Genomic DNA, 12,453 nt, shown 5'->3' with positions numbered 1-12,453 from the left:
GCTTATACTGTCTCTTATACTAGGGCACCGTGGTGCAAAAAAAGCTCTGGGCATAAATTTTAGGAGACTACAGCTTCCCGAGCTTCTATTTCATCAGTTATAAATTAGAAGGGTGGACCAGATGATATTAAAATTTCCTTCTGGTTTCAAAAGGCCAGTTTTCTCTAATCCCGATCTTCTGTCCTTCAGGGTGCTCAGTAACGCTGCTCAATTGACAGTTTACTCTTGGTTTCAGGTCCCTGACTTTCGCGACTCAGGGGGCTATCTTAAGGACCGGGAAAGGCATTTTTGGAAGCAGGCGGATTTCAGAGAAGAGAAGTCCCTACCTGTGTAGCACAGCGCCCGCTTTCTCTTCCAGCAGGGCTCGTCATTCCACTTGCCCGGGGCTGACACACTCTTGATGTAGATCTCCACACAGTCCTCATTGTTCTTGTTGTTGGGCTCATTGTCAGCCCAGTTCTCAGCCTCCTCGGTGAGCGTCTTTTTGGTTCCCACCCAGGTCCACTTATTGTTTATCTTTCGGATTCCAATCCAGTAGTAAGAGCTGTAGTAAGGTATGGCGTCGTTGAGGTAAGCAATCTCATTTTTGTTCTGGATGGCCACTAAATCCGTGTAGAACGTCTGGCAGTAGGCCCGGGAGTAATTCCACGAATACGGTTTGACGCTGTAGTTGTAGGTCCACGCTGCCACTCCTTTCTGGTTCACTAGTTCTAAGCAGAGGAGACAGAGGGCCAGGTTAGCATCTCCGGGGAGAAGGAGGCTGTGGGTATAAGTCTATTTTGATGTACTTATGATGAGTTTCCCTGGAAGACAAATACTGAGAACAGACTTTTTTATGTCTAATCTAGTTGTTTTAAGGAAAAAGAGTGGTTTCAATCTTTCACTTAAAAGTCTATGTGACATCAGTATAGGAAAATGTCCCCTTCTGAGGATCCCAGGTGTTAAAGACTTGACATCGTAAGATCCCAGAGTTGAAAGAGACTTTAGAGATGGTCTAATCTTCTCCTTCTGTAACTGGAGGAGATCTATGAGTAATGTGCCCAAGCCCACATTAAATGACGTGTAAAATGTCTTGATGGCTGCCTCGTATCTACAGATACTACCTCTTCACATGGAAAATAAAATGCCTGATGACCTGGAGCCTACCTGCTGACCCAGCCTCGTTACCCACCATGTTTACTTCTTTATCACAACAGAACTCCCACTTCCATGCCTTTGCACGTGCTCTTCCTGCAATTCTGCCTGCCCTCCCCAGTTCCACCTGGTAAACTTTGTCCCCCTCCTTCCTATAACTTCCCCGGGTGGGCTCGGTGTTCCTGCTTCCAGGCTCCCACCGCACCCCGTGTCTGCCTCCACCTCCCCTACTGCCGTGTATTGTGACATCCATTCATATGATGTGGGCCACACCTGCTAGACTGTGCATCCTGGTGGGGGTCTCTTTTTACCACCAGATTCTTTACGCCAAGCATAGAGCTTAGCACTTAACAGGCATTCAGTGAACACTTGTGAAACACCTCAGGTCTGATTGGGAGGCTAATCAGATCTCCTGGTTTGCTGTCCGACATTCTTTCCACTGCTCTTGGCTGTTCCTCTTTGATAAATTACTTCCTTCATCTCTGCTTACTCACTTGTTAAAATTGGGCTTAACACAGGCCTTTAAAAAAATAGTTGTGATACATATCAAATGAAATAAAGAATGTGCCCTTCCAGAGAATCAAGTACACTAGGATGCAAGGTATTGTTACTGTAGCCGGTGGGTGCTCACCCCCAGCCCGCAGAGGCCAGTTCCCATGCACAGAGGTGTACAGTGTAAGCCATCAGACCTGGAAGTGGCTCTTTCCTGTTTTTAAAGTCTTGCTCCTATTCACCCCTCTCCTTTGCTACCCGCACAAGGGTAGGTTGTTTTTATTTCTCCTCGTGGGCACTTCGATGACATTATTTTGCTGTTAAGACTTTTTCTGATCCCCCTGGGCCTGCGTTTTTGTTGGTGTGAACTTCAGGCAGTTTTGCCTTTGGAGTCCCCTTCGTCCTTCATTTTACAACTGTATTGCAATAAAAATGAACATATTAATAATATAGACTAAACCATGTTTTTTGACCAAGCAGAAAATGATTTTTAAAGAAATTAAACATTTTTTTGTGGGTCTCTCAGAGTAAGGTGGGCCTGTGCCCAAGGAGCCTAAAGGATAAGATGGGTCTGGACAGATCTGTTTCTGTTCTTCATGAAGCTTTTTCTACCAATATCATGGTTTTGGATGCATTTTCCCTCCAGGAATCTGGGCTTGGACAGTTTTCCCGTGCCTCACAACTGGCTACCGTCCTTAACATCTCCCACTTGGAGAAGTTACCCTAATCACTGAGGGCCAGGTGAAGGGTTCATATAAAGTTTACCAGTGATGAGGACACTGAAGCAAAGGAGTTGGACAGTTCTGAAGACCGCTCTCTGAAATCTCCAGTTCCAGATGGCTCTTAGGCAGCTGGCCTGAAATAAGAAAAGAAAACTTTTTTTTAGTATCTCTGTGCAAACAATGTGGCCAAAAAATTTGAGTTAGTAATCCTTATATTGAGTTATAATCCTGCCTGTTTCTGTTAGGGGATGGCTGAAGCCCTCTGCTCCCTTTTTGAATTCTCACTGATCTGTTGGTCCTGCCCTAGTTGGACACTGCACCAAGGCTGAGGACAGAATTCATTTCTTCACTCGTTCAACAAACATTTTATTATTAATTTATCTGGGGGGAGGGAAGTGATTCAGTTTATTTAATTTTTTAATGGAGATACTGGGGATTGAACCGAGGACCTCATGTATGCTAAGCACACACTCTACCACTGAGCTGTACCTAACCCCCTCAGCAAAACTTTATTGAGTAATTGCTTTGTGCCACTTGTATTTTTCTTTTATGACATATTTGGTAATATGCACATAAAAAACTCCACTGTCATTATTTTCGTGCAGTAATCTCCCTGTAAGAGCTGGTATGCCATACCCAGGAAAACTAGGAAGTCACGTGAAAACTCCCTGATCCACACAGTTGTCTGACCTACACTTTGATGCACAGAACATCAGCTAATTGTGCTGAGCTATGCTGTCTATTCTGTATTATTGCTCTGTGTTTTCTCTTCTTGCTTTACCACTTCCCCGTGTATCTATAATACTATTCAATGCTTAATATATGTGTATGAATATTTACATGTAATATTCATTCATATATGTATAGTAAACTTATTCCCCTTAGATCTATAGCAAGTATGATTTCTCATGAGCTCCCTTCTGCTGGGATTACATCAAATCTGTTAACATTTTTCAAGTAGTTTTAGACAAGTAAGTTCTCAAAATGCTCATCCAACTCCCTCATGTTACATATGAAAATACTGAAGTTTGGAGAGTCTTAAAATACATATTCCAAAGGACAGAAGCAGAGTCTGACTTTGAAACAAAAGCTTTTTCCCCCTTTACTGTTTTGCCTTCATACCTCGGCTTCCAAATCCATCCTGCATTGTTGTTGTAGATGATAGAGTGTGTGACACACCCAAGCTTAGCTGACCCATCTGTGTCCCTCCAGAGCCACCAACATAACCACCAACATTAAAATAGTGCATTTGCTTTATAACTGAAGCTTTGTTACTCTTCCAGCCAAACTGCTACCCCAAGCCCCTCCTATATAGAAATTCTCAATTGCCAGAGACCAGGCTCCAGTGATGGATGATGTAGGGTAGATGGGGTGGTGGTGGTGATGGTGGTTGTGATGGTGTATGTGTGCGCAGTGCACATGCCCTATTGACTACAGCTCGACCAGATAGTGAAGTGGAGATAACTCAAATCAGTGCATGACTCCTAGACAGTGGGGTTATCTTTGTGCAAGAAGCCTGGCACTTTTCCATCCAAGAGTTTCTGAATATTGGCTTGGATAAGTAAACATATTTTGTATTCTTATGAATTAGGACACTAATCAACTGGCCTCCGCAGGACCTATGGTCAGACACTGAGGCTATCATGTCATGATTGATGGTGATGTTGATTTGCACAGGAAATGTAGTGATAATCTCTTAGTGGGAGCTTAATTCCGCTGAGTCCTCTCTGGATTGTATTGTGTCACCAGCTATTATTAGCACCACATTTCTATTCAATACCCCAAAAGTACCATACCAGGTTCTATAGCAGAAATCTTTAAATCAGGATAAGCCTGGCTTCCCAAGGGGTAAACAAGCAAGGAGAATTTAAGTAAATCTGTGTTCAGATTCCCAACTCCACCATGTACACTTTCCTAAAGCCAGTCTGCTTAAGAATATATCTTTCTCTCATTTTACAAAAGAAATCACACCTTTTACTAATCTGACTCTTATTTATTATGGGGTCTTGCCCCCTTATGTAATAAACATTGGTGTGCCAAACAGAGACCATCCAAAATATTGGTTTAGATCTTGAGAACTTGAATGTTCCAATGGTATTGTGACAAATCCTTTCAAGCCCAGTGGTTTCTACTTCTCTTCTTTCATCAACTTTGATGGAGACCCAATTAAGCTGTCAGTTGCTGGACTATTGCCTAAACGTTGATAATAAATCATTCTGTACTTTAGGGCATGTAACTTGAAAGGAGTTCAAAGAATTGAGAGATAATGCTCTAATAAGCTTCCATTCCAATTTATTTATTCATATGAATTAAGTTCCTCAGTGTTTAAATCCTCCAAAATGAAATTCAGGGATAGAATTGATGTTGAACTTGCTTGATTGTATCAATAAATAATACTCATACAAGTTACATGAGTAGGGAAAGAGCCCTTCCTCTTATATAGAGTTGCATCTTAAGTAGCATTTTAAATATGAAAGTTTAAGTTTCTTATCAAAATTGTTTGTAGTATGTTTAGGCTATTTTATTTAATTGTGTATTAAAAGTAATTTTTATGTTAACTAAATCAATAATGAAAAATTATAACACATAGAGATTTATGGTTTCAGAAAATTGAATCTTACATTCCAGTCTATTATGTTTTTATTTTTGTAAAGAAGTGTGATATAGTTACCAAGATAAGACTTTAAGCTTAAAAATATTGGGCTAAAATTCTGTAGAGGAAGTGAAATAGAAATATGTATTAAAGAAGAGAAAATAAAACTTCCTATTTTTAAGGGACTAGTTTGTTTTTTTTAAGTGATAAGGGTTAGCATGTTGATTGGATCACTATGTTATTTAATCCCATTGAATAAACTTTAGGAAATATTGTAACATTGATTTATCACAAAAGGCCAATTTTTACAATGGACTGGAAAATCCCATCTTTTGTTACTCTAAAAACTTTCTAGCTCTCCACTTACAGGTTATGTAATTTTCCAGAATATTTTTTCAGGTACAGAAGCAAAAATATTGGGGCTGAGGAGCACAATAATCTACCCTTCATATACGGGACCCCAGTATTTGCCTTCAAACCTGGGCTGGGTTTCTTCTCAGATCAACTGGGAGAGGATCGCAGTGTTTTTAGCTAGTGGTGTTCTCCCTGTGCCCTTAGAAGTGGCTTTCGTCCTGCACAGAGTATTCCTAGGGGTTTCTCTGGCTGTAGGGCCAGCTCAAGGAAGTGTGTTGGGACCGTGAAGAGGTGAGACTCCGAATCCCCTATCCCCATTCCCAACTCCACCCACCACGTCCCAACAGGCCTGTTTTATGTTTTAACTTGCTTGTTTGTGTAAACTTTTAAAAAACTATTTTATTTTATTTTTTGGTGGGGGGAGGTAATTTGGCCTATTTGTTTATTCTTAGAGGAGGTGCTGGGGATTGAACCCAGGACCCTGTGCATGCTAAGCATGCACTCTGCCTCTTGAGCTACACCCTTCTCCCCCATGTGTAAACTTTTAAATATGGTTTGGGTGAAACAAAATTGAGAAAGAGAGACAAGGGGGGTTGTGGAGAGAAAGAGAGAAGGCAAACTGTTTTTTTTTTTTAACAGTTTAAAGTGTTAGAGGACCTATAGGTGCTTCTGATCAAGGTACAACATCAAATTAAAGGAAAATGCTAAGTCACTGTGTGTCCCTGCTTAAATCTGACCGTACTTAACTGTTTTTTTAGAATCACCAAATACCGAGAATCACCTCTCCTAGAATATTTGCGAGCTGTAGGATTACTACCAAATCAATGGAGCATTTCCCTAGCATTCTTCAGCAGGTCTTTTGGACCGTGAATGCTCAGGATTACTCTCCATCACTGAGACTCAGTGAGTTCATCTGAGTTGCCAAACTTGCTCACCAGAATGTATGTCAGATTAACACAGTGATTCTTATTCTCATAGGACTCATGAACTTCTCTGAAAGTCTGATAAAAGCCATAGTCAGGATTCTTCAAAAAATGCACACTTGAAAATGCGTAGACAATTTCCGTGTTTAATGGACCCCAAAAGTTCAAATCTCTGTGTTAACTGTAACATGTTGACAACTGACAAGGGTTTTGTGTGTGAATGTGGAAGACGGATGATGCTTCAAAATCTTCCTCCAAGTAATCATTTTCCTTGGAAACTTCCTTGAGGTGGGCAAGCTTTGTCACGTCTGCTCTTGATCTCAGTGTTGTCCTAAGGACAGGACAGTGCTGGATCTAGGATGCTGAAGAGTTAAGGACTCTGTCCTTGTGTTTGTTACTAAGCAAGTTAAATGCTGACCCAAGAGGAAATGCCTCTTTAGGAAAAGCAGCCACGTGCTCTGCTATTCTTTAATGTTCTCTGGCAGCTGGCTTCAAACTGAAAGTCACTGGGAAGAAGTCTGAGACCGGGCCATTAGAATAACATCCTGCACCTCTATAAACCTTCATTAAGGCTGCTTTGCACCGTGGTTATCTTTCATTTTACTTTCCAAGAAACTAACAGTGATTGTAGGATGAAGAGAGGGTAGAGAGAAAGTAGGAGGAGCAAGTGTTTTTCCCTCCACGTTACTTTGCATAGAAAGAGATAGTAGATGCCAGCAGGGATCCTCTGGCTGCCAGCATCCTAGGTGGCTTACAAAGCTGGCAGGAATAGGACCACAGAAAGGAGATTCTGTTCTCCTGGGTATGTTGTAGACCACAGCTTTGCACATTTAGAGGCAGAACCTACAATGTGCCTCCCTAGACCCTCTGTCTTCTGCTTAGCCCTGTCTGAGTTCTCTCCTTCCTCTCCAGTTCAGTTTTCTTAACTTGCTTGCCCCTATTTCCTCTCCAGCCACTGTTCCTTAGTTAACCCTGCCCCTACCACAATTCTAAAGTGCATTTATAACAAAACATCTTGTAATTTCCAGAATGCTCTGTATCTTCCCTATGTTCTTCTTATGCCCAGAGCACCTCTCCTTCTATGGGTGCTTAGCTCATGAGTCCAAAAATCTCTTCCTCCTCAGAGCCTTCCCTATAACCAGTCCCTTCTCCCCCACTCCAAGAGAGGTGCACCCTTGTTATCACCTGCATTCTTTCCCATTACTTATTTGCATAACTATTGATTTATTAAGTGTCTACCATGTGTCAGACACTGTTCTAGGTATTGGCATTAAAATGATAAAAGCAGACACAATTCCTGTCCTCATGAGATGTTCATTCTATGGAAAACAGACAATGAAACAAACACCAATAAATACACAGCAGTACTGAACAAGTAAACATCAAAAAATAGAAGACAGTGATAAGTGCTAGGCAGAGAATTAAAGCCGGGTGATGTGATAGAGTGACATAAGACATTCTATAGATAAACATGTCCATCAGAGGAGACCCCTCTAAGGAGGTGACATTCAAGCTGAGAGCAGATGGCCAGAGGAAACTAGCCAGTAAGAAGCAGGAGCAAGGGGGAAGGGTATAGCTCAGTGGGAGAGCGCGTGCTTAGCATGCACAAGGTCCTGGGTTCAATCCTCAGTACTTCCATTAAAGATAAATAACTAAATAAAAATTAAAAAAGAAAAAAGAAGCAGGAGGATGAGCATTAAAGACAGAAGGAAACACTAATGTGAAGGCTTTAAGGTGGAGGAAAGTGTGGAGTGTTCAAAGAACACGAAGATATCAGTGTGGCTGGAAAAGAATGAGCGAGGGGAAGAAGAGTGTGAGTAAAGCTGGTGACAGACCACTCTGGGCTTTGGGAACCAAAGTAAGGAGGTGAGACTGTCATAAGTGCAATAAGAAGTGGGGCAGCAAGAGGACTTTAAGAGAGGTAGTGATGTGGTCTGACTAACGCTGAAAAGTGGGAGGTCCTAGAGGTTAATTGAAAAAGAGGTAGGTTGGGGCCAGATGGTGTGAGTCTGAAATGGTAGTTGCCAAAGGGATCCAATTGCCGTGATTCTGAACAGAGAAGGGTCCTGAACAGATGCATCTAACAATGGTATTTTTTTCTAATTTGAGATAATATTATCATTGGTAGTCTTTCAAATTAAAAAAGCAGCAAGTTTACAAGTGGTTCTAAATTAATTATCTCTTGAGCATTTATTTAGATACACTTCTAGCACACTACGAGGTACATGGTGGGCCACTGAATAAATATTTGCAAATATTGGGTATTATAGTATCTACAAAATCAGTTTCCTTTGGCTTAGAAATTTCTTTTGGGGAAAAAAAGAAAGTTAAAGAGGGCCAGTGGGAATGCAAAAGGGAGAGGTAGATGAGGGAGGCATTAAGGAGGCAGAACAATACAACTTGTTGTTGGCAGAGTCAAGATTTTCAAGACAATACAATTGACATCATATTATTTCCCTTATGTTTCAGGGTAGTGGTGGTGGTGGTATAGCACAGAGATTAGTAGCCCCAGCCTAAAGGTAGAAAATGAAACAGTGAAAAAAGGGGTCTGTAAGCCGAACAGCAAATTAGAAATAAAGACAAGAGTGAACCCGAAACATCAGCACTTAAGAATCAAAGCATACATATATTTAAATTAGACTACTAATCACCATTATTTAGGGTGAAATATCATTAAAAATAAAGTAGCATGCTTAAAAAAATTTTTAACTCTTTTGGACCATGACTGAGGTATATATCTACAAATATAAAGGATTTGTTTGGTATTTGACTTCACAAAATTTCTGTTTTGCTTTTCAATCAGAGAAGTGAGACCCTTAGAAGACAATGTAACGAATGTCATTCATGAAACCACCATGTGCCTACTCTTTGGGTTCAAGTCCAGGCTCTTTTCCCAGTACCACCTGTTATGTAATGAGTCACTTTGATTTATGAGGATTTGATCGATAACCTTCCACTTACAAAATTCTCAAGCCCAGGAGAGTGAGAACCATTTAATTACATTTGAAAAACAGGTAATGGAAGGAAGAGTAAGAACTGGAACCAACAGACCTAAGATGGTTAAAAGGTGTGAATGGAAGTGACACCAGATCTGCCCCCTTGCCCACTCACCCCCTGACTAACATCATCATAATTTAACTGTAAGTCCCCCATCTTGAGCTCCCCCCCTGAGATCCATTTGATTGAAAACGCCCCACTAGATAAACCTTAATATCTTTCCTCAGGCCCTAGAGGTTAATTGAGTCCACTCTGAACTTGAAGTCGAGTTTACATACAGAGTTTGAGGTTCCTGAATTCCAAGAGCCACATGTGTTCAGGAGCAAAGGGAAGGACCTTGTCTTTGGAATACTGAGAAAGAATTCCAGAGCTGGACTTCTTAGTACTTCTTTGCAGTGTTCCAGCCTAGTTTCAGGATGCCATTGGAGGAACTTCTGAGCATAAAGCAGAAGAGGCCATAGGGTGAGGTTCTTAACCAGGGACCCATGTGGAGGTCTGGGAACCCCCTGCGGTTGTCCGTAAAGCTCAGTGTTTATGTGGATGTCTGCATTTTCATTTGGAAAGAGGAGTTGTGCCTTTCATCAGTATCTCAAACAAGTCTATGATTCAATATGTGAATATCCCTCTGAAATAGAGGAAGATCCCAAAGAGAATAGAAGGAAGAAAGAAGTAACTGCTCACTCATTTAAGTTGACCAATTCAGGAGAAGGATGATATGTGAGAGATAACAAAAGTAATCCCATTCTTATGTCATTGGAGTTCAAACTCAGGACAGACTCAAACTCCTTCCTCTTCTCTTCATCATCCTTTTATCCCTATCCTCCCCAACACAAAAGTATTCTCATTACGAGTATTTGAAAAGTGTCCTATAGTAAAGCAAAGAGATGGAGTTAACCAGGTCTAAGGGCTACTTTTCTTCTGGTAGCCCACAGAAAGGGGCTCAAAAACAGGGACAGTGTCTAGCCATAGAGGGCAGGATTTTGGACCCTGGGACTGTTTGAGACACTCCTGGTAAAACCATGTTTGTCTTACCTAGGATAATGGTCACGAGTTCAGGAATGCCCAGAAATTATACCACAATGAAGTTGCTTTTTTAAGAAGTTACATTATTGCAGAGTTTGAACCTCACAGATACTCAGTTGTAACTAACATTTGCGTGTAAGTGACATTTGATTTTTTTTTCCCTAAAATATCCTACCCAAATTAAATTTCTTACAATTGGGAAAAATCCTTTTTCTCTGGATCTTCCCGAGATCCCAAATTCCACTAAACCCCAGGAAGTTTCTCTTTCCCGTAACAATAACAGGTAACATTTACTAATCAGTAACTATGTGCTAGGCTCAAAATGCTTTTTGATGTAAACATATTTAATCCTCACAATGACACTGTAAAATAGAGTACTATCATCCTATCCATTTTACAGATGAGGAAACTGAGTCACTAAAAGGATTGAGAGTTAGGGCAGTAATGGGAACCATGTGAGTATTCCACATGGGTCCCAGTAGACTGCTGGGGCTCAGAGAAAGAAATAGGAGGGCTGGAGATGAGAAACCATTCAACTGTCGTCAAGGCCCGGGACACTGGCTCAGCCTCACATTGAGCTCAGACAGATGAGCAATTCTGGAGAAGGGGTTAAGAGTTTACCAAGATCTGCTCCAAGAGAGTCTCTGAAAGCCCTAGAAGGAAAAACAGCAGGTGTGGAGCTGGAGGGAGGGAGTCCAGATCCAGACAAAATCCAGTCTAACAGCACACCTCAGGTAAAGCCCCCAGCCTCTGGAAGGCACAGTGGCCTCATTTGGAGCATGGAAATAGCAACCTAAACTCACAGGGATGCTGGGAAGGTCAGAGTGGACAGCAGGTTTTGAAATGCTTACAAACTCGGAAAGGCTATTCAACTAAAGCCCCATGACTGTTGCTGTTCCTCATTTTTGGAACTTTTACCTGCCTGTCTCAGCCCCAAACCACTTCAGCCCAGCCACTTCCCATAGCAAAGAGCAATGAACTCACCATCTCTTCGGCTGGCTTTCTGCTTTCTGTCCAAGCGAGACTTCTTACAGTCTTATTGCCTCGCCTCAGCCGTCACGCTGTTTAGAAAAGCAACTTCCTATTCACTTTCCTGAAAGTCATCACATCACTTCCCATGAAGTTGGAATAATCATAATACAGGGAGCAGAGCTGGCAGCTTTGAAATAAGTCACCAGAGGAGGTGTGCGGGGGTGGGTCACCTACTTCCATGGGAGGGGGTCAGGAGATGGGGCAAGTGTGAATCACTCCTGGATAGCCCAGGCTGAGTAGTGCAGGGATAGTTCCCACAACCCCAAGGGTCGGGTTTCCTTTGATTATTCTGAGCCCCAATTAAGGTCACATACTCAGAAAACACACTTTGTGTTAATCATGTCTCCATGTAAATTTTCCAGTTATCGTGAAATCTTAGGGAATATTTTCTATTCCAGTTGCCTTTTGAGAGATGAGGAGCAAAAAATAGTAACAAAGAATAATTAGATGGGAAAGAGAAAAGCCAGGGGGCTTTTCTGGCAGTTGGAGGCAGGGTTTTGGTGTGGGGGGATTGTTGGAAAGAGTTTTGAAGTGAAATATAAACCAAACACAGGTTATTGTTAGAAAGGAAATTTTGCTTCTTAAATCAGAAAAAAAAGATATAAAAATGGAGGGGTTAGTGTAGGGGAGTAAAAAACTGTGTGACATAGGGGTTAAGACTTGGGCTCTGTGATCAAACTGCCTGAGACCCACCTGTCTTGGCTCCAGGTGTGAGTATCCATTAGGCAGATTACTCTGGTTTTTTTTCAACTGTGAAACAAAATGATAATAACAGAACTTACCTATGGGATTGTTATGTAATTGAGTTAATACATGGAGAGTGCTTAAAACAATATCTGGCAAACAGCTGGATTACAGTTGGAACTCATCAAATGTAGGCCATTATTATTACTTTTCCGTTTTGCTGAAGAGACAGCAAAATCAAGTGTCCAGCATTTAGCGTCAAGTGAGAAAACCATAACCCCAATTTATCCTCTTAGAATTCTGAGTGTGCAGAAGTGAGTGCTAGTCTTCATTCACTTGATGGTTACTACAGCATGTCGGTAGGCATCTCATGGGTAGATTAAAAATGGAATAAAAAGGGAAAATCTGGAGAGAGTCCAAAGATAAAGATGATTTAAGGTGCTTGGAGCTTCATTTGCACTTAGGAATTTGGGTTGAAGAGGAAGAGACTAATACATAG

General features: G+C 41.4%; 1 protein-coding gene across 1 annotated transcript in view; it reads right to left on the bottom strand.

The window, feature by feature from the left end:
• SELP (selectin P) overlaps window positions 1–11,316 on the bottom strand; it is a 35,405-nt gene extending 24,089 nt beyond the window's left edge. Inside the window, exons 1-3 of the mRNA XM_072945884.1 lie at window positions 11,223–11,316; window positions 2,392–2,482; window positions 327–710 (exon numbers count right to left, since the gene is read on the bottom strand). Coding sequence (XP_072801985.1) covers window positions 327–710; window positions 2,392–2,482; window positions 11,223–11,225 — 478 coding nt within the window. The 5' untranslated portion in view covers window positions 11,226–11,316. The remainder of the gene's footprint in view (window positions 1–326; window positions 711–2,391; window positions 2,483–11,222) is intronic.
• Between the last annotated feature and the right edge of the window lie 1,137 nt (window positions 11,317–12,453).

Source organism: Vicugna pacos, chromosome 21 (genome assembly GCF_048564905.1).
Source record: "Vicugna pacos chromosome 21, VicPac4, whole genome shotgun sequence".
In the NCBI taxonomy this organism is placed as follows: Eukaryota; Metazoa; Chordata; class Mammalia; order Artiodactyla; family Camelidae; genus Vicugna; species Vicugna pacos.
Note: the sequence above shows the minus strand (reverse complement) of the source record. Positions and strands in the feature narration are given on the sequence as shown.